Here is a 23585-nt window from a genome sequence, read left to right as displayed (position 1 = left end):
CCCTGTAGAACGAAACTTAACATTTCCCCATGGATATTCGGACAGAACAGCGGAGAACTTGGCGAAGGAGAGAAATGGATCTTCAAACAACAATTCAGATTGCTCACAATATATTTTTCTTGTTAACAGAATACATAGACCCGCTTTTGCTAACGAACAAAAGCTTCACGATTTTTCTCTTGCACATCGAAAGCCGCTGGAATTGCAACATTATTCAGCTCGAAATGTTCGATCGAGATATAGTTCGGGCGGCGAGACGAAAAATCCAAAGACTCATAAAAATTAGGTTTCTTAATCTTATGCAAAATATAATCTTGTACAAAACTAATGGATGGCATTGACGTAGTTTGGGAACGAAGTTCCCGTGGCGAATTGCTGCTTGCTTCGGTTCATTGATTGCTAATACGTACATTGATCGATACATTGCAGCTGAAACAGCAACATTGAGAGAGTAGCTGCGTGTGAGATCATCGATCGTCGGCGTGACAGATGTCGTCTCCGAGGGACATGTCGAAGTTCGAGAATTCCTGGATCACTCTTTCTTGATCCGTCTGGATCCTTCGTCCTAGCAGTCGGAAGGGCGAGTCCTGTAATGCAAACAAGGCTGTATAGATCGATTCCAAACATGATTCGTTAAATACCATTCATTCGATCGAAATAAAATTCTGTTTCCCTGATATTAATATACACAGGCATCAAAGTAAATATAGGCAGGCAGTAAGAATACAAATTTTCTTTTCCTTCTGGAAATCTATAGTCTAATCGTTAGACTGCAGATCTTTATGCAAAATAAAAACTTTCCAAGTCAATTTTGACGGAGCAGAAGTTAAATGAGAGCGTTTCGAGAACTGACCGTCTTCTTCATGTAGCCCTGCAGATCGTGGCCCATGAAGAACGCGATCCTCTGCAGACTGAGAAGGGATCTCAGCCTGAGCCTAGGATCGGGCTGCAGCAATCGTCTCAGTAGATCCTTCGCCGGTGCCGAGATCTTCTCCGCGTTCGGCGGAAGCGTTCCAGCCGGCGCGTAATCGGTTCCTCTGTCATCTGGCAGAAGTTCGCTTGTCTCGCCAGCCGGGTACTGCAACACGTCGAATGACGCAACCAATGAGAAATCGCCGATTTCGATCATCGATCATTGTTCACCGTTCGATCGCGATGGGAACGTGCGCGTCGATGATCCGCCGCCGAGAAAAATCGTCTCGACGAGAATGAGGTCTGACACTCAAGGCTTCCAGGCAGATTCCCTGGAAAAAGGCCCGAGGTAATTTTATCGCGTCGATTAAACTGTCTGAACGCCTCGGTGTCGGCGTCGACTAAATGACAATCATCGGTAAATCAACGCTGGTGATAATTGGTAATTCCGTTGCGTTTCTCGGAAATTTCTCTTATCGAGTGCAACGAGGGAAATGTCTGGTGGAATGCCAGTGACGCCGGGACGCACGAGCCTCTATTGACATTGAGCGGCTCAAGATGGCGTCCGTTGGTAGCAATAATTGATTAGTAATGAAGGAATAGAAAAAAAAAAAAGAAACACTGATTGACTGGTAAATGACTTTAGAAGAATACGACAAACGAGAGATTTACGCTTTATGGGACGCGTATGGTTTCTTATTATGAAATTCCATCGTTAATGTTTTCATCATCGCCGATATATTTCGTGCCGCTGCCGTTCGCGAAAATCAAACCGAGAGTAACGTGAAATCAATTTTTCGACGTCACGTAAATGTTCACTTTTACAAATCAATAAAGCGAGACTCTTTTCAGTCTGTCTCGATCAAGTATTAACTTTCGAAAAGGCCTAGGAAAATTTTTGAACGAATTCCGCCTACTTTGTAGAAACGGCCCGCTGTGCGGTGGGGTTAGATTCAGCGTTAAAATCAGCTCTTCCATTATTAACCCTTTGCACTCGGCACTATTTTCAATGTAAAATTAAATTTTTCTTCCGTCTTACAATATTTTCAATTTATTCAAACGAAACTGATCCGATTTCTACATATAGTATTTGAATGTTTAGTGATCTATTAAATACAAATGTTGTAATGTAACAAATATTTTGTAATATTTTTTGTAATTTCTTTGAAATAATGCCACAACAGTTTCTGGTGGTGCTTCAGAGTCACCATTCGAGTGCTAAGGGTTAATAGGCACCTTGTACACCGTGAAGTAAAAAATCGCACAACCTCGCGCACCAACCCAATAAAACAGAAGAATCGTCAGGCAGCTGAAAAGGTACCTTTAACCTAAAATCACGGGACCGTGACAGCGGCCGTCGGTGCAGCGATCATGCTCCGATCCCATAAGAATGTTAATAGACCGCGAGGTTGGGGCTCGCGCGTGAAACGTTGGAAAAATAAGCGGGGGTCAGGATCTTTTCCAGAGGAGGGTTGTGAGGTTTCCCCGTGCGAAAATCAGCGGCTCGGTTCAGCGACCAATTAACAATCCTTGGCCATAAGCGCCTAGCATGCACTCTCTCTCTCTCTCTCTCGAAGGTGAGAGAGAGAGGGGCCGAAGAGGGGGCCCGTTGATGCGCGACTCGCAACGGAGCGTCTCCCCGGTGTGTTCTGTTCATAAATATTTGTTTTTACGAGTGGGAAGGTCGGCGGACTAGAGAAGCTATTACCAATGTGGATTCTAGTCTGTCCTAGGCGGTCGTAGAGCCACGCTCTCGCGGCTCAGGTGCCTTAGGTGCGCGCAGGTATATATACCTACTGTTGGGGGTCAACGGCCACTCGCGACCCTCAACCTATTCGCTCGTTCGTATCCCTCGAGCGTGTGCCGCGACCTCGCAAGCGATCGTACACGCGGATTTCTTTGTCCTCGCCTAGTCGATTCCTTCTTCTATCCGACAGATTCCATTTGCACGCCGCTATCTCGATGATACGTCGCCATTTTTTTTTTTTGTTCTTTTCGCGAACGTTGCACCTTGCGCCTGCAGATTTCGGTTGCGCGCGATTCATTTGTTCATCATTGCACCGCATAACTTGGTTCTGTATTCTTTGTATTGAAATTTATAGAAATAACGTCGAATTCTCGCATTTGTTTTCTATAACACATTGGACATTCGAAGTTTATCAGTATTTTTGTAACATTCGAGAAAATTGATTGTCTAGTTCGGCGAAAAAATTGTGTCGGCCATATATGACGACTTATAAACAATTGTACGTTTTTCGTCGAGTTTGAGAATGCGTCTTGCAAACAGATCGTAAATTTTTCTTTCAACTGGAAAATTTGTCTTTCCAGCAGATTGTAAATTTTCATAGTTTCGCACAAGTCCAAAGTTCGGACGCAGTGAACGTGTAATGAAGATGAACGGCGTGTAAATGTTATTTGAAATTTAAATGTATCCCGTGCCGAGGTACACAAGCCATGAAATATCGCGGGCAGAGAAGATTAATCAAAAAGTTCCTTGATCCCAGTAATTAGCGCGTAACATCTACATACACGTCTGAAAAATTTGCATCGCGATTCTCGATCTCCGATTCTCAGAAGCGGAGTCTGCAATTAACATCCTTGAGAATCCCATCGATAATCGCGTCGCGGAGAGTTCCTAAATCATTGTTTACTGGCGCTGATCCAGAGAAAGGAGGGAGAACAGAATGAAATATACAAGGTGTATCATCCGACAGTGTCGACAGAATATTACCGCTTGACTAAAACTTCCTAAAAACATTAATTACCCTGGTCCCGTAACATTCCAAAAATAAAGAGGTCGACTTTGTTTTTCTAGATAAAATACTACATTTTGTTTATGCCTATGCGATAGTCGTTTCAAAGACAAGTTTGACGACCTGTAACACTAACTCCTTCAAGGTCAGCCCAATCTTCGACTTCCGAGAACCCTTCACTTATTTATAAACAAGTTTTCCTCTCCATTTCTCTACGCTACGTTTAACGCGATTCAAAATGTCCGCCGCGCTACAAACCGCTGAAAATAATTATAGGTCCGTTCTTCGAATCTTCGTTTGCGCGACCTTCGATGACCTTGAAACTCGCAACCACAAATAAATGAAGTAAATCTGCACGTTTCGAAAGGCAAACCGTAATTGCAACAGGATCAAGTTATTGCTATTGCACTTTGGCCCTCGTAAATTTATGCAACTTTCACAAGACTTTTACAACTTTGACGGTACACCCCGTATAGTGGAAGACCATTCGCCGCAGCAAACGAGACGTATTCCAATTCGATCTCGTCGGGAACCTTGACCGAGGATAACGGTACAGTCCGATCATTACGAGATCGTAGATAGACGATCTTTCAGCTTTTTAGCGGCTCTGTTCTACATAGCCGATCGAAAGATGATGAAATAGTTCCACGAGGATCGCCCTGTCCGACCGATCGCCGCCTGTGATCTATGGGCTGATGATCTCACACTTTTTTAGTAACAGTACTCCCGCGATCTTTAGATAAGATTGGATTACGGTTCAGATCCTATGGCCTGGGGCTCGAAGGATTTCGATCCAGTCGGGATACACGACGAGGAAGTGTTTTTTTTTTTTTAGCGAGAAATTTAACAACAATGTTCATCGTTACCGGTTTTTGCAATTCCGAAACCACGATATATGCTAATTCAGAGACCAGTTGAAGTCAAATTGTGCACACGAATGAAGAATTAACACGTTCCAGACGATTTATTAATAGATAATTGCAAATGTTACCTCTCAGGAAAATATTTTAATGTTAACCCTCGGCGCCTGGGGTCTACTCTGACCCATAATATCAAAATCGTCATACAATTTCTATAGCTTGTTCATTAGAAACAACAAAGAGACTACTGGGTCTACAAGAAGTACCTTAAAAGAAATGTTTAAAAATTACTGAATAAATCGGTGCACGGAGCACTAATAGTGGTTATGTCACATTACCGTACAGACATAATAATAACGTATCTATCCGAATTTTTAGCCAGCTTTGTATAAAGTATACCGAAAGAAAGAAATTTGTTGCGTAGTTCCTCGTGGATGCATCTTTACAATCTCAATAAGAGTAAATGTAAAATATTAGAAATCCTAACCGTAAAGCCTAGTGTATAGCATCCATAAATTGTACGGTTGCGAATACGGTCCGCCGTTCAGGGGTTAAAGTGCGTCGTTTCGTGAGTTTTCGATTCCTAGAATGCTTCCGCATTTGCGATTCTCTCAGCCGACCGGTTTATCGGAACGGCGGACTTCGCATACGGTTGAGTTCGATCTTGACTTGAATTGGATCTTCAGGGATCGAGCGATTCTTCGAGGGATACTGAAGAGCGTTCGAAGTCGGGTGGTTCGTCCGTAAAAGCATTTGAAGTGCCCGGGGTTAGAGAGAAACGAAAGAACCAAGAAAGCTGTCCGACGCGTCCGTGCGAGCTGGAAAATCCAGCGACGACTTCGCGGCAAATAAAGAAAATTCACGGCGTCGGACGACCGTCGCTTCCGCGAAGTCTATCTTCATGGCCACTTCGGTCTTCGCCGTCTTCGGACGCGTCTCGAGACGCGAAAAATTCCCGGACGTTGAACCCGAGGCACGCCGTTTCTCGAAACGACATTTTTCCACCTCCCTTTCGCTTCGCCTACGAAAACGAAGAGGGGAAAAAAAAAACAAGAAAAGATATATTCACGCAATGCCCGGGACACGAACGTGTGCCCGACGATTCCTGACGGCTAGGCTAATTGCTGAGCAAACCTAAGCTTCGGCTAAATTCAGCGTCGTTCGTTAACACCGTGCTTCTTTCGCTTTGGCGAATTATTTCGCGACTTGCACTACCCCTGCCAGAAAACATTCGATCGAGATGGTGAGTATCATTGGCGAACGAATTACTCGAGCTTGTACCTCCAATCTGGGTCTATTTTGACCCAAAGTACCGCCGTGCGATTTTACAGTAACATTACTGTAGTATCGACGTGACATTTCTTCTCGTAGCAATAATCGTGCGCGTCTCGCTTCGGAGACTTCAATGCGCGGTGTGTTCGCATAACTGGTTGCATTGCTTCTGCAATTAAACGAATATTTTCGATTATTACAATTGATCAAATCACGTAAGTCTTGTCACAGACGATATACAATTCATGACGAGTATTTATTTATCCAAAATAAAATTTCCTTCACTGTCTTACACAGACATTTTAGAATGTTCTACTATAACGAAATAGAAAATTTACAAAACAACTTGACACACAATCATAATAAAATATGCACAAATTTTTGTAGCACAACCTGCATACGTATTTAAAACGTCAAGCTACACAGCAAAGTAAATAACGTGTTGGTGTTAAAAAAAAAAAACATCGTTGGTTGTAATCGTACTTTAGATACATAAATGTCAACGGTAGTCCAGACGGAAAATTATGCAGAAAGTGCAAAGAATATTACCGAATCGATCGGCGTTTAAACAAAAAACAATAGCGGTCAGGAAACAGAGTCGAACGCTTCGCGAACAATGGTGAGAATCCCGAAGAGGAAACGCGCGATTTCTGGACTCCGAGAGCAAAACTAAGACACGGTTTCCTGCCGCTTGGGATAGTCCGTCGCCGTTGCCATAATCGCGGCTCCTCGCCGACGGCGTTTCCTGGGGAAACGAGATCTGGCCGGGGTTCTGTTTCGCGCGAAACGCTCGTAAAGGATCACCGGCGTGTCCTTTACCGAGAGCGTCTGTTTTCCACACGGCTGGTTTCGCAATGAGCGAATTATGGCGAACGTGGCGGAGAGCGATTTTCACAGGCGGCCGCCAATTTTCCGTGAGAATTTTCGCGGCTCGCAACGGCTGAAAATCGCGCAGGGTGAACGGGATCGCAGAAACACTTTCCTCCACGGGGGCGTTTCTTTCTCCTCGTGCTTCCTGCAATTAGCGTGCTTTGCATTATCGTGTAATTGGGCTTGATTATAGATTGAACGCTGTTATTTCCTATTTTACGGCCGCGAGCAAGAAGCCTATTTGCTCCCGAGAATTATTTATTAAGTAGATGTAACGGAGATACGTGTTCGGTGCTTTCGATTCATCGTCTCATTGTTTCGTTGGTGCTCTGTGCAATTATTCTTTGAGAAATCAAACGTCTTGTAGCAGTGACGATCGAAGTTCATTTCCCAGCGAATAAATAATTAGAACTTCTTCTGGAATGAACAAAGTCTTCTTCTAAAGAAACGATTCTTTTTGGTAAATCTGTGGACCCTCGGACGGCGGTACTTGGGGTCGATTCTGACCCAGAGTTGGAAACGTCCCATCTAGATTCCAATTGTGTCCAATAGTTAAAAGAAGAAATCGATTTTTAAGTAGCTTCTGTTTCTTGCACACGGACAACTTGATTTTCTGATTTAGATGTGTAGGAATGTGAATAATTTTGATTTTCTTGATTTCCATGGAAGACGTATCGCAAAATGGAGAGGGGAAATTTTGAATTGATTGGTGCCAGTGGAGGCGTCGGTGAGGACAGTGGGCGTCATTAAATTTGAATCGATAAACGTCGATTTGCGGCATTGACCATTTTGCGATGCGTAACGATGCATCGAATCCGCGACGAGCGGATGTCACGGAACGAAGAGGAAACCCGAAGATAGACTGAGCGCGTGTCTTATGTCTGCAATCGCAGCGGTCTCGTATTTTCACGCGCGCCGTTTGCCTCATTTATTTCCATTACCATTAGCCATCAACTAACTGCTGATGAATGTCCCGCGCACGAGAGAAACGTTAAGAGTTATTTTTAGGACCGTATTTCAGAAAGATACTACACGATACAACGTGCCAACTTATACGTATCTCGTCTGGGATATCAAATAAATTTTATAAAAGTGCCGTGTATATCTTCTTCAAGGACATTGGCACGTACGTGTACACTTAACGTGCCGACTGCCACACCAATACCCATAAAAGTCACATAATATCAAAACAGCTCATTCAATAAAATTGGTCCTTCATATTTTATAACTTTTCTGTCGAATCGTTTCTTCTCGAATCATCTTTATGTACAAGTTTAACAATTTCTTTAATGTCTGTAAAAATTCGAGACTTCAATGTTTTAGCCATAATCTTTTTACGAATAATTTTATACACTCTGAAAATCTTGTCCCTCCGGTATTAATTGAAGAGTAATAAATTGTTATAACCTGAGAGCGATAAAAATTGTAGAGGTTTCTTTATGCGAAGGATCGTGATCGAAACGATCGAGTGTCCGAAGAGACTACAAGGGATCGTAAGGACCACAATGCGCACCGTTCCATCCGCAATCATTCCTAATTCCCGGCGTATCAAAAGCGTAATTAAGAATGCGACCCTCTTATTCCGACGAGCAAAGTAATTGCGAAAAAATATCAAGATATTTCAATCTGCGATAGAATTCCTTCGCAAATGAATATTGTAAAACCGGTTTGGTCAAATGATGTCAAGAACACGCACAATTGCATCCCGCGATTGAATTAAAAACCTTAATTCCGTGAGGAAAGAACGCCATTTTGCTATGTGCTATTTTAGAAAGGTGCACCGCTATCATCGTTCACGTACGAGCACATTCATCGATCGAGAAAGATCCAATCACATTTCTGTGATTCAACATGATCGTTAATGAGTACTACAAAATTTTTAACAGAAGTTGCACAAGTTTAGTCAAATTCACGTATCAGACTTGAAGATCACCTCGAAGAAAAGCAGCTTAGAATTTAATTAGTTCAGTTGTGTTGTAGCTTTAGCAACGTCTGTACTGAAACATCTCTCGAGTATCTCACTGTTGTCGAGACATAAAGCAACAATAAATAACAATTTTTAAGACACTTGTACCCTCTTTATCGAACACTCGTGATAAACATCTCAAAACAGAATCCACTAAATGTTATTCACTTCTTAAATAAAATTCTGTTCTCCTGTCATCGATATTCAAGCATTCAAATACAGTGATGACTCTATATATGTCGCCAAGGCCTGGATGATAAACGTCGAGGCATTATCCCCACTACCATAAACATAACACGGCTCGTGTATGTCTCCTGGACGATACACGACGCTGGCAAGACCCGTGTTGTTGACATGAATTGAGAAGTCAATATGTAATATTGACATGCAATAAATATAAAGTTCCTCTGCTCTTCCACGAAATTATCAAGAACAAAGACATTTTAATTATCGTAGCTGCCAGGAGAATCACACGTCAAGGTACTAAACGATAAAATCGGTGCTCATCCTCTTTCAATCTTCAAAGATCTAAGAAGCTAAAGTTAGATCTAAGGATCTAAAGATATTTTGGAAAATTCGCCGCCTTTGCCCGAATAAAAGATGAAGAGGGCAACGCGAGGCGACAAAAAGTCGCTCGATGTTGCCTCAGTGTGGACACAGCTGAAGAAAAACAAAAGAACAGCGATAGAAGATAATGTTCCGAGATTGTTTTGCGCGGTTCGCACGAGGAATTTGTAGAAACGATCGAGGATCTGATGCGCGTCGGACGAGGGAGGCAGACACAAAGAGCCGCGGGCAGGGGTGCAAACATCGCGGGTAGAAAAATGAGGAACGGAAACGGGCTGGCCGGCAAGAGGAAAGCGTGGAAAGAGGAAGAAGGACCGGTCGCGTAGTTAGCACACGGCGGACATTAACTTCCCATTAACCGGCGGCCATTAAAGGAGCAAGGAGGAGCCTGCTGCGCTGGCGCCAGGAGTAATCGGCATCGGACACTAGGCGCCCCGTGCTGCAATCCGCGTGCAAACTCCTCCGGAGGCTATTTATAAACCTGCCCCGTTGCTGTGGGCGGAATTCGCGCGAGCAGACCCGCAATAAAATCCTCTTTCGACAGTGCTCACGATAAAACGGTCCTCCCTGCAGATCCTCCGCTTCTGCTCGCGGACCTCGCCGTCGCTCTGCGAGGGGTGCTCGCAGTTTTCGCAAAAACGCTAACGACAACTAAAGATCCCTCTTTACTGTCCTGTTTACAGTCCTGGCATCTTCCTCTCAAACTTCGACGAATTGTTCATCCCCAATGGACCCTCGAATGGCAACACCTGGGTCCATTTTTGCTACCATTCTTACAAAATACAAATTGTCTAAGTTGTCCATATACAGGAGCTACGTAGACATTTATTTCTCGGCTGAGTAGTTTTAAAAAGTCTTGCATTTCGTCTACTCATCTTCATGTAACAAAATAATTTTCATAGTGGCCCTCACAGATCCGCCAGTCCCCGAGCGTGAAAAATGGATCGTCCAGGTGTCACGGGAACGAGAGGAATAATTGCATAAGAGAAGGAGGAGAACGCGAGACAATCTCGCAGGATGTCCCCGCGCGGATACCAGTCCAGAAGAGCCGGTTGGCGTTGCTCTTCGTGGTGTGGTTCGCCGTCTATTTATAGATTCTAAATATTAGCTAAGACGCGGCCGTGTTAGTGGACTGGTACTCGTTACGATTTCTTCAGATTGGTGCCGCCGGTTGGCCTGTCCGCCATCGCGCGAATCCTCTCCTCCCCTCGACCTCTCTTCGCGTGTAATTACCAGCGGCGGCAGTTCCTGCGGGTGCCTCTCTTCGGCTACAAAGTGGTCCCGAGCGCCGCCGGACACTATTTATAGATCTTAGATCGTTATCCGCGAGTACGTGAGTCCTGGTATCGCATGCGAATGTTGGCCACCAACGTGCCGGAGGGGGATTATCGCGGCTATCCAACAGTTGATTGCTACCCGGAGCCGTGTCCCCTTCTCCTTGACTTATCGATTTTCATCGAAATTACTGTCCTCGACGGCCTCGAAGCCGCAGGATGCACTTGCCGCTGCGAGCCTCCTGCGAGGACAAGCTGATTAGGGCCGTCTGCATGAAGCTCCTTCGAAAGCTGGCCTTCCGATACTTTTGTGCAATGTTTATTGCCGGAGCAACTGCTTAGGTTTGCCTCTTAATACGAGGGTCACTCGAATACAAGTGCAACGGCACAGACGTGCGTGTGTAGATAAGGCCAAGGTCGAGCGGCGTGTCTCGCGTTCAATCCGTATCGCGGGCTATTCTACTTGACGGGTAAAACCACTCTAGATCACGAGAAACATGTCTAATTTTGAGTTTCCTATTATTAAATTATTTTTATTTTAAAATTATAAACACGCATGAAGACCTATCTTCCTTAAATGTCGTCCCTTTGAATCGAACAGATGCTCAACGACTTCAAGAACGTTCGACGAAGGTCGGTTGTAAACAGCAATGAATGACCTTGAACGGCAATGCATAGGTAAATAAAAACATACGGTTCCGTATAAAAATACAACGGTCACCTTAAAGTGTCGGAAGCGTGTCCGCCTACATTCTTCAGATAATGGAGAATTTAGACACCATCAGTTCGGATAATCGAGGTTGTAGTTAATTGTGGATTAAACAGTCAAATACGACCCAAACTGTGTCGTGTTTGGCATCGTTTCAATCAGAAAAATGTCACGAAAATGTTAGTGAAAGTTTCGTAGAAAAATAATTAAAAACATCAAAGTTCTGTCACTGAATTAGTATGATCTCACCGGTACGCTGACCGGTGTTTACTCGCTGTCCTTTTCCACGATCAACCCTAGCATCAAGAGATCGAGGAATACCGTCTGTGCACGACACAAGGAACATTTAGGTCCTTCTCACATGTATCGAGGCATTACCGTACTTTCGTCGCACAGTGGCTAAAAATCAAATTCGACTGAAAGATTCGTGATTCGATCGAGATTTCCGACTCGCACCACGGGGCTAACCGAATTTTCTTCGGCTCCACAGCGGAGGGTTCAAGCAGGATCTAAGTCGATCGCGTGGATCGACCGGTCGATCTGGCCAGAGGAAAGTCGACGCGATCCGAGAATCTCGTAGACCAGGTATCATCTTGTTCGCCGGGGAAACGAGGCGTGCATCGTGGCCGGCGTTACAATCGCGCGAACCAGCACGCACCGGGCCCACGGACACACGTAGGGCCCCCTCGAGTAATGCCCAAGATCTATAAATAGACCTGTCGGAGGGTGCAGGAGGCATCTCGAAAGGGGAGGTGCACGCGCTGCACGCGAGGTGTCTTTTCCTCCTGAGACCGGCCGGTGTAAAAAGAGAGGATGAGGATCGACTGGTTCAGCTCGGATGCCTTCGCCGGGGCAGCCCATAGGCGCCAGAACATTGTCAGGGAGCCCCGAAGAGGATCGGCCACGCGGTTTTTTCGAACGCGGCTGACCCACCGACAACTTCACGGGTATGGCCACAGTAAAAATGGAGCACTACAACAACGAATCTAAAAAATCTGAAAATAGAGCAATGAATTGAACTGTTTCCAACATATCTTAAGGTACCTACAAAAATTGTAATGATTCCGAGAAACAAAAACAATGTGACTATTTTTCTACCTTGCTTAGAGAGCAATGATGGAGACTAGAGTCAATGTTTAAACTGCTAGAAGTGGTTTCCCATAGCTCCTAAGTGTACCGAAAACTGTTTTAAAGCTCCACGTTGTTAGGTTACCTATTTTTCCTATTTCCTACCCTCTATTCGCACACAGAAACCAGAAACTGGCACAGTTAAAATTTCTTTCAGAGGTTTTTAACAGTCCTTGATAATTGATTTTTAGAAAACCGGTAGCCAGTTTATGAAGAGCAGCATTGTCCTCCGCATAAACGGAAAGAGACACGCAGAGAGGAGGGCCCCGGTGCTACGCCACTGTGCCAGATCCCCTCTTCGGTGGATACAGGCAGGCTAGCTTCTGTTCGCTCGGCTTCCAAAAAGGAAGTAGCGTAACGAGATGGCGTTCCCGACATCGTGCAGAGTTGCACCGGCCCGCGGTGCATCTTTGATGCGCTCCGGTATCCCGGGATTGGTAACAGCGGCCAATTTTTGCCCGCGAAAGGGACACGCCGAGGGAAAGGGGGAGGACGCAGGACAGATCTGGTTTGCCTTGCGAAGGTTTTCTTACGTCCTGCGACGGGCGCGCTGATCCTGGAACCGCGGCTACCCTCGCGACGATCGTGTCCTGTCAGCGACACTGTCGTTCCACTGGCAAACACCGCACACGCGTGAACGCCTTTTGCTGCTCTGCTTCATCGCCGGACACGTGAAACCTGGTCCTCCATCCGACAACAATTTATCGGACAACGCCGGATTCATTGAGCTTCGTTTCCATTTGATAATTTTGCTTCACACTTCGAGTTTTGGCGACTGTTCAACAATTCAGTCTCTGGCATCTTCCGGCAATTAACCGGGGACACTAATATTCGAAGTATAAGTAATGTACGTTTTAGTAAATCAATTTTATGGACTCGTAAAGTAAGCAAAACAAATATGTCTTGATTATACAGGTTGTCCCTAAAAAATACTTCAAATAAAACTTACTGTTTACTGGGGGGGGGGGGGGCACCTTATGGTCACAAATCGTCTCTAGGTGAACGTGTCCCGTCTAGTTAATCTAAGTTTTGAACGGCAGCAAATGACCTTGAATGACCTTGGGAGATGAAAGTGTTACAGGTCATTGCATTCGTCCTGGTATAGGCTTATATGTTTACCTAAATATAGTTTTATATGAAATATTTTTCACGACAAGCTGCAGTTTGGGAAATAATTGTGTGCGAAACTTCGAATGGAACACCCTGTATATTCGGCATTGTTTCCAGCGGCTTGTCGTTGCCGAGTTATTTAAGACTGTACCACTCGAGAATTTGTTCGTGTTCTGCTCTGAACAATGGGATATTTTAGCATTGTTTGCCACACAGTTCGATAGACACAATTCACGGACCGTCCATCTTTGATTTTTCAGTGTACCTCTCGGCCCGAGAATCTTCAGTGTAAACAGACCGTTTAAATACCTCAAGGCTGTACGTTGATTTACACTGTTCAGAGCCGATGATACTACGCTGGCCAGATGGTGCTGCAGGTGAACAAGAATACTACCCTATTGCTATCTTCTGGAATCTAGACAAAGGCTTTCTCTGGATCTGAGACATCGATTTAGCAATCTCTCTACGATTTCGAATTTCGAAGAGTACTTTGCAAGTACAGACAACAATGTTCTGATTTTATTCCGACAGAAGGAGCAAACGAAAATCGATATTTAATGGCGAAAGTGCCACCATTCTTTCAACTTAGCAGCAGAAAAAGATTTGAATCGTTAGAATGTTCGAAAAACCACGCGCCTTCGTTCTTTGGACAAAGATCAGAACAGAGAAGAGCGACACAATGGCGACCATATGTCTAAGTAAATTATTCTTAGCACAATCGATGAAATAAATTATTCTCAGCACAATCAGAACAGAAAAAGAGTAAAACAATGACGACCCGATGCCCGATCGATTAAATAAATTATTCTTGGCAGAACAATATAATGATACAAGAATTCACTGGAATTTCCATGTTATCCGAACGCTTGATCGCTCACGACAACCTCTCCTTTGTTTAAAAATTTACAGATACGGTCGAAGTGCGGACAAGAACATGGCGTGGAAGTCCGCCAGCGAGAGGTTCGATACTTTCGCGGCAAAAACTTCGCGAAGATATAGAGTACCCCGTTTAATCTGTGTGTATCACGTTCCCGAAGATCGTTGCGAGGGTTTCTCTCTCCCCGTCGCCATAAATGGTGTCGTAAAAGTGGGCAAACGCCGCGGAGGATAAAAGATGCAGCAGCCCATCGCAGCGGAGCAGAGCACATTGTTCTCGGGCGCCGGGTAATCGCGGACTGCAATTTTTCCGCGGACTTGCCTCCCGCAGAGTGTCCAGCGCAGCGATTATGGCAAGACCGAGCCGGTTTGCCTTGCGAAGGTTTTCTTACGTCCTGGAGACGCTACCCCTCGACGATGATCGCGCAGAACTTAGTTTAGGCTCGCGTCCGCTTTTTGCGTTCGGACGCAGAAACGATTCCACGGGACGGGTGCGCTCCGACGCGGCGGAATCTCGAAATTGGAAAAACACAGTACACTCTTGGAAATTCTAGGTATCTAGGTTAGAAATTAGAGGTACAGTGATTTCTCTATATATGTCGCCAAGGCCTGGACGATAATCGTCGCGGAATTATCCCCACTGCTGTTGACATACCTCGAGTATTCACTGTATTTACTGGTTGAAATTTTATTTCACTAGTCCATCAGATTTCAACCGATTATCTGCGAATTCCTGTAAGAAAAATAAAATGCCTGGAAAAATTAATCGATTGTTTAAATAGAATTTAAAACATCTTAGGTAAGGGCAACACACAGTGTTGTGAAATGAAATAAAAAAAGTTAGAATTTAGATCCCGGTAAAAATCAAAGCATCTGCTATTTGTATTTCCTTCCTTTGTTAATAGCGTCAACGAATAAAAAGCTACGAGATTAAGATTCGTTTCGGATCATTGACGCCGCGAATCAAGGGAGTTAAGTCTCGAATGGTAGGTTCGTAGGCGAGGCACTATTAAAGGATAACAGGATCACTGGGGACAAGCAGCCAGGATCGTAAGGATACTATACAATGGCAATAAACCGTGGATCCTTCCTTGTATTCTGTAAAGACATCCCTCTGTGAGTTTAATGGCGGAAACATGGAGAAATAACGACTTCGAACGTCACACCATAATGGCCCACTTGGTACATGTTCTGTCGAGACTGGTATAAATAATCCGTCTTGAGAATGTTCGCATACTGTGTTCCGACTATGATCGTTTGCTAGTAATCACTTCCGAATTTTCTGATCATCGTCGCTATTTATCGTTCTTCGAAACTATGCATATAGGACAACTTTCAGTATTTTCTCGGCAATTCCGATCAATTGCAGTGTTTTCGAAATATTTTTCACGCCGTGCACACATTACACTAATATTTTTATTTTACGAATATTGAAATTGTGAAGATCCATCACCATGGCATTACTCAACAAATTTATTTCTTTGGGTACATATTATTTAAAAAATGGCTAAGAACGTGGATAGACACGTTCTTCTTATTTGTATAAAGTAATGTAAAATACTCGCTTTTAGTGCTCCGTAACCTCGACGCGAAACAACAGGTTCCCGAACACGATTAAAATTTAATGAAGTCGTTAATCTGTTTAGCACGGTTTTCAGAACGCTGCCATTACCATAAAGAAGGGCCGCGTGATAAAGAACGTTTTCCCAGGGAGCCGCTTCGACTCTTCACGAATCCCAATGCGCTACTCGCGCCGAATCATCTCGGTAATTGTGCCTTCATTTGGTCCCCGGTAGCCCCTAACAGACTAAATAAATTCTCGTTTGATGTCAGATAAGCGAGGCTAACTTGGAAGCGGCGAGCCTGGCCGAGCGAAAACGCAGCAGCGTTCTCGAATTACACGGCGATCAACGTTAAGGGAAACCATCCGGCTTTCTGTCAGAACGATCCGTTCCCGGGACTGCGTCGATTAAAACCGTCGAAAATCAGGATCTAAGATCTACAGGCCCGGAGCCAGGCTCCGAGCGGGGCTGTTAATCAGCATAGCGGATCTCGCGCGGTACAGCATCGTATTTTTCGAGGGCCGGACAGCAACCCGGGACCTAGCCGGCATATATCATGGGTCCACCATGACAGCTAGGAGTTATCGTTCGTTTTAGAGTTCGTCGCGGACGGGCCCATGGGGTCCGAAAACTCGTTAATCGCGACGCAACATTTATATCATAGTAAAACGAAAAAGTGGCATACCCGGGGAACGGGGCAACTTTGTTGAATGGTTAGGAACCTGTTCTGCGCCGAGATGCATCTCGGAGGACTGCAGAACTTTTTCGCGAGGATAATCCTGAACAATCGTCCGAAAAAGTTGACGCATTAAATCACTCTAACACCATATTTTATTTCGCGGAACGCGACATTAGATGAATCCCGATTTATCGGTCCCGAGATTAACAATTACTTTCGGTCAGACGCCGTCGGTGATGAGATAGGTTTGTCTCAAGAGAGGCAGAGAGAGAGAGGTGCGTTTAATGAGGTTGATAAAATCTTACGGGAATGGAGCGTTCGAGCGATTCAAAGCCGACAATAAAATTGCCTAAACAATACCGAGCTTCTACTATACGAGCTTTTCGACCACCGAGACGAGCGCACAGTTCCATTTAACCAGTTAACTGTGTTTGACGAGTATACTCGTCATGAAGAAATGGCAATATTTTGTGCGATCACGAGTATACTCGTGAAAACAGCTATAATTCAAACAGCGGTAAATTTTTGCGATGCGACTTAGGTACACATTTTTCAAAGAGGTCGCAACAGCTAACTGGTTAAGAATGGCAACGGAACGGTGACCGCTTGCCTCCAAAAATGGCAACCGCCGTCGTCCAATTCGAAATCCGCGATCGCCGCCGCGGTTCGACGAAAGAAAGGAGCATCGTCGAACAAATTGCCAATGTCGTGGAAAAACGAGAGCGACGTCCGTCTGCCCTCCGGTGTCCCAAGATGGCGGGGATGGGATCGTCCTGTATGTTCGCCCTAACCCGGCGAAACGGGAGGAGGATCGCGGGAGAGGGTGGAAAGCAGGGAGGAAAGCGAGCGACGGCGAACAACACGCCGGAAAAAAGGAGAGAAGAGGATGATGCGCGCGGAGTGCGGAGCAGGTTTAGCTTTTTGCCGGGCGTTCAGCAAACCGTATCGACGCTAAGCGAATCTCCCCGTATACGGCCGCCGGACTGCAGAAACCAGATGGAATGGGAGCCGAAAGGGGGGGCCGGGACGAAGGGACACCGGGGGTGAGAGGGGAGGGCGAGATGCTGGCGAAAAAAGAGGGGGGAGGGGAACAGAAGGGAGAGAAAGAAAAAGAGTCACCCTCCGTGGCGCCTGAAGGCGACGAGCAACCGGCGACCGGTCGCTAAGGGACGCGCTGGATCAGAGCTGCGAGACCTCGGCCTTCGAGGTTTTGCCGAGCGTTCGCCAGGTTCACCAACCTTTTCACGGATCATTCTTGTCCATTATTGAATAACTATCTTGGCGACGACGCGCTCCTTCGCTGTTAATCGCCGCCTTTTTCCCAACGGCCATCGGGGTGCTTGGTGTGCCAAGAAACCGGGGGCAAAAATTGCTTTAGGACGCGCTGCCCATCGATGATGGGTTCGCAGATGATATCGGGTGTCATCTTTGAGGAGGATCTACAGGATCCTCTGAGGAGGATACTATAAATTCCCTGCGTCGTGAGATGGAATGAACGGTTGTAGACGTTATAGGATGGTGATTTTGCTAAGGTGGAGACCCTTAGTAACCGTTTCTTGAAGACCTGTCGATGATGTGCTACGTGGTTAACAGGGATTAGGATGCTGAAAGAAATTGTCTACCAACACAGGAAGTGCGAAAAAATTATTGCAAGATGCTGCTCCGTGTCGCAATTACTTCGGTAAATTGAGGACGTTGAGCAACAATTTCCTTAGGTCGTTATTATCTCAAGATGATGCTCTTGCAAAGCTAGCTGTGTCTTGACGCGTCTGTGAGTGTTAAATGCAAAGCAGATTGTTACTTTACTCTAAAATCTGTAAATTGATATATTGAAGTTCGAGTTTTCAATCTCCCAGGCTCCAAATGCAGGAAGTCGGAGATTAGTATCACACCAGTGATAAAAATCAGTTTTAAATGCAGTTTTTTTGGATTGATATGAACTACTTGCAGTGAGAGTAGTGAAAGCGAAGCTGATTTACTGTGCGACGGAGTTCTAGAAAAATTAAAAATATATTAAAAACTATTACGATTCCTGAGTCGAACAATTGTGTCAATGCACAACATTTTTTGGTTCAGTTTCAAATAATTTATTAAACCGCAAAGAACAGATCTTGCGAGACAAAGATGTCTGTGAAAATTCGACGAGAATCGAACAGTTATAGTGTGATTTACGGTTCGGGATAAATATTGAAGTGTTGGATTTTAGGTGAGATCTTTGTATTTTCGAGAAGCGACGAACATGTCAATAGGGAATTTGAAATTTCCACTACTATACTTCATAGAGGAAGAAGGTTTCCGCTTTCATAACGTTGCCGCAGGTCAGAACACAGTCGGGACACCGAGCAACTGACCAAATTGTCCGATTTTACTTTCTTCGGTTATGTCATTTCCGTCGCGCGCGCTCGGTCTCTTTCCATCGAGCACCTGCGAGCGTTCTTCTCAACACTGTCGAGATACCATTGCACTCCAAACACACCTTACATCATCAAACAGTAATAATCATGCTCTAACTTCTTATATCTATTTGGTCATTAAATACTTCGGTGCGTAAACAAATCATTTCACAAATACTGAAAACTGAATTCATTACGAAGACAATCCAGGTCAAGAGTAGTCCACCTACAATATACCTAATTCACAGTTACAATAATTAGGACATCTTTATCCTAAACAGTTATCTCAATGGAAAACGAAAATTTACGTTTACTTTAATATACTTAAACGTTGATCACTACGGATCCGTATGCAAAATAAATAGATTTCTTCCAGTAGCTTGAATAAATTGGTAACAATGTAACAATATTCATAAATACTTTCGACACCTTCACTGCTCTCCATTTCATTTGCGCGTTTCTGTCATAAATGCATAAAATCCGCAGGCTATTCGAGAGTAAAATTTCATTTTAATTTCAATTCTTTTAGAAATAATCACGAGCCTGCCCCGTTATTGTACGTGAAGGATTTGATTAAGAATACAATCTGGATCCAGATCAAGAATAATCCCCGCAGAACATTCCAGGCGGCGAGTTACGGTTAAACTAAAAACAAATTTGACCCGCATCGAGTCGAAACTAGCTTCGGCTTGAAACAGACTCGGATCTACCTGAGCCCGCTCGAAACGTTTACTCGAAGCCGAGATTAAGCCCAAAGTTTGATGACCCAAGACTGGATCAAGCCGGCGTCCCGAGCAGACGATAGTTCTCCGAGCAAGGATTCCGATGACACAGAACCAGAAGTCACGAGAAAGAAAAAAGAAAAAAGTAAAGTATATCGACCCAGGTGGAAGCGATAGATTTACTAGTAGGCAACGTAATAACCTTGAATTGGCTTATCTTTCCAGGCTACTGGCTAACAGGATTCCGGGCGTGCGACCGGTGTCCCGCCCCAGCCTGTTAGGCTGTTTCTCCAGATTTTCGTTGAACTTTCTTTATCGCATGCTTTCAGGAACGATCGTACACGATCGTCCCGTCTGGAAACGGAGGAGCGGAAAGGCGCACAGAAGAAGAAGTGGAAGAAGGAAAAGGAGGAGCAGGAATACGAGCCAGGAATGAAGCATCGCGGCACGTCGCCCGAGCAGCTAATTTAGTGGCTGGCGCCAGGTTCCTCGTCTGCGGGAACACCCGTTAATCCCACGGCTTGCTTATTTTTATTCCCGTGTCCCTGTCGATCAAGCAAACGCGTCGGCACACCCAGTTCCCTCCTGTTGCTCGCAATTCCTGCGACGGTTCGACTGGAAAACATTCTCCTTTAACGATCGATCGGCGAATGCGCCAGCTACAACGGCGAATAGACTTGCCGATCATCGGGCACACGAACTACGCGCCCGCGATTATGGCTGTCCTCCTGTCGCGTCAAGGAGGGATTTATCTCCAGAATTTTTATAAAGCCTCCGACACCTTTCGGGCCCTCTTCAGTCGTTCGACAAAACCATTCGACACGTATACAGATACTTAAAAAACAGTAGACGATTGATCCATCTCCCCCCAATAATTTAAATAAATTGAGAGTTATAGGACAGGAGCCTTAAATTGTATAAGTGTTGTTAGTACACAGCGGAATTTTATGCGAAATATTATCCTGCAGTTTTCGCAGTGTGCAACACTGAAATGTAATTGCAACTTGAATTCAAATCTCTCGACCACCATATTGGGGATACATTGATTACTTGTAAGATAGACTAAATGTATAGAGATTGATAAAGAATATTTTTGGCAGGAGAATTGGTATTCTAGTTACCTATAAATAATTAACAAATTCACAAAAAACGAAATAACTTGTACAGCTAATAAGAAATTCCTAAGTCCACAAATGTCAGAAACAGAAGTTCAATAAAAATGTACATCTCCGTTCAACAACATTAATAAAATTCGAAGCTAATATATCAGTATACTGAGAACTCTTCTAACGAATAAATTCCTCGATCCAGTTACCACTGTTCTTGTTTGTTCCCGCATAAATCCGTAAAATCCGTGAACGCAATTAGTCTATATATAGATTTAAAATTCCCGCTAACGAATGCAAAAGCGTTTCCGCCGAAGCTCGATATAGCCGATAATATCGAGGAGGTTCGAGGAACGTTCCGAGAATCGATTCCAGTCTGGGCACGATCGATAGGAGGCTGCAGCAGGACGGATCGGCTCGCTCGCGATCGGCAGCGACCCATGGATCGGTGCAATTACCCCGCCGCGAATCTTCCGTGTTTGCTTTCGATCGGATCCAGGCCACTGATGTCGCACCGGTTATATTTAGATCCGAGGGATCGATACTGTTGGCCGATCGGCCAAGAGGCGAGATCGGGTGGAGCCCGGGATGCATAGCATACGCGTCGCGATCGCGCGCAAACGCGCAGCCCATACGAGAATCAGAGCGGTCACGGGGAATCGGTAATTAGCCGAGCTGTGTGTTTAATGGAGCGCGGCGATCGTTAACGGTAGATCTGCCTTAGCGATCCTAGCCGGAGATACCGGAGGCAGCGATACCGCGATGTCTGATTGTCCCTCCTTGAGGATTTTTACGAGGAGATCGAAGATCGCGATCGACGATTACGACGGACCAGCCAGCGTCGACCACACGGTGACAAAAAATCGGTTAACATACCGGCCACAAAAAGTGATATATATTGTCTTAACATTTACAAAATTGAATTTCCTTTGCCTCGATCCTTTTAGATTTCACAAACCTACATTTTGTGACAGCAAAATCATCGTCTTCGTAATTGTCAATAATTGTAGCACAAAATATCCGAGAGCTAATGTTGGACAGCCAGTGGTAAATGATTTCGTTCGATCCAAGTCTCTCAGATTTAATAGCTGAATTTAATAAAAGACCATGAAAGGAAAAAAGTCATTTGCAATTTGATGTACAGTGGGTCACAAGAGAATATTCACGAACACGTGTAACTCTTACGCACATCGAGTGTTGCTCATTCTTTTTTTTTTTTTTTTGTTTCCGGTGAAAGAGACTAAGTGTCGGGAGGGTTAACGAACAGCAATGAACTTCTGAACAGATGTTCCGTTGCGCAGATATTGTTGCTCGGATAGGATTATCGTAATTGAATGTCACCGGCGTGATTGAGACGTCAATCAAATCGAATCAAATTGTAACGCCATAGTCCAAGATATTATTCGCTGCCGTGAGAGATGACCGACTTCCTGTTAATTAAGTGACACAGAGAGGCGACAGTCTCTCTGTATGTACGCACAGCCTGATAATGATCGCAGAATATCGTTCATTTCTTCCAGATCGAATTTATTAACGGTGGCCGGAACGCACGCGCTGTTTGTTTCCCGCTGCTGCTCTTCGGATGGAACGCATACGCAGCTCATTGTATAATACAATGTCATTATTCCATATTCTGCCTCTCTCGTATTCTGTCGTTGTGTCTCGTGCACTTAAATCTGCATTAGAACGTTTATTATGTTAGCTTGCGTGTGTTGTTCTATTATTAATCCCTCGAAAACTAGCGGCTGCGTTAGTTTGTGCGATTATAGTCTTCCTCTGCATAAATGACTGCTTTTGCTCTTCTCGTTGTAAGCACTTAGGCGAATCAACATACTCGTGACGAGACGGTGTTAACGTTTTCAAATATTATAACAAACGCTGATAATTTCAATGGGAAACTCTTACATTCTGGTTTCAAACTTTAACTGATGAGATGCAGATCACTCTGTTCTTTAAGCAATGCATTTTTAATATTTGATTTGCAATCAGACGTCCTATCAAACTTAGCAGTCATATGTCAAAACAAGCAATGGCACTGGTAGCTTATCACTATTGTAATAATCTGTCCCACAGGAGGGCTGAGATATTTGCCAAATTTTATTTCAGTGGGCACTAAAGAGCTCTAGGGGGTGTTATAAATCTACTTCTTCACCTCCAGTCTAACTCTGCAAGATTAAACAATTCCGAGCACAATTATTCTCGGTGCAAAATAAAGAGAAACTTTTGGGAAACAGAAATCTAGCTCAGTGCTAACGAGGAAAGATTAAACAATTTTAAATGTTGGAGCTTCGTCTTCAATTAATTTTATTTCAGAGGGTACTGGAAAGTCTAGGCGGTGTTAAAATTTAATTTCCCCAGTTTCCAACGTAACTTCTCCAAGCTCCAAAAGATCCCAAACAAAATTATACTCGAGAATTTCGATAGTAGGGGTGCAGTTTCGCCCCACAGGGGTGCAAAATAACAAGAAACTTTGGGAATCAGGGGTCTGCCAGTGCTAGAGGGGACTGACAAAATAATTTTCAATGTCGAAACTCTGGTCTCCAATGAAAATAATTTTAATCGTATTCCAGCGGATCCCGAACGATCCCAAGAGGAGTCGCAATTTGTTCGTTTCCAACATAACTATTCGAGATCCAAACAATTCGAAGCAAAATTGCACTTGGAAATTTTGTTCAAAATGATGCTGGATGACCGTCGCGAGGATGACTCCGGGAGAAGATGTTCGCCGAGGTGGACCAGGGTTCGTCGTCTCGAAGCTTCTTTCACGCGTGTATCACTCTCTCGACGCGTTGAATAACGGGCGATAAAGGCGAATGCCGCGGGAAT

General features: G+C 44.5%; 1 protein-coding gene across 6 annotated transcripts in view; it reads right to left on the bottom strand.

Moving 5' to 3' along the window:
• Positions 1-93: 93 nt before the first annotated feature.
• The window catches only part of S6kl (ribosomal protein S6 kinase like), a 126007-nt gene continuing 102515 nt past the window's right edge, over positions 94-23585 (bottom strand). For all 6 annotated transcript variants that reach the window (XM_076797774.1, XM_076797773.1, XM_076797778.1 and 3 more), the window contains 2 exons: positions 854-1078; positions 94-587 (listed from right to left, as the gene is read on the bottom strand). In XM_076797774.1, coding sequence (XP_076653889.1) covers positions 468-587; positions 854-1078 — 345 coding nt within the window. In that variant the 3' untranslated portion in view covers positions 94-467. The remainder of the gene's footprint in view (positions 588-853; positions 1079-23585) is intronic.

This window comes from Halictus rubicundus, chromosome 12 (assembly GCF_050948215.1).
Source record: "Halictus rubicundus isolate RS-2024b chromosome 12, iyHalRubi1_principal, whole genome shotgun sequence".
Taxonomy (NCBI): domain Eukaryota; kingdom Metazoa; phylum Arthropoda; class Insecta; order Hymenoptera; family Halictidae; genus Halictus; species Halictus rubicundus.
This window is presented reverse-complemented; position numbering and strand designations above follow the sequence as displayed.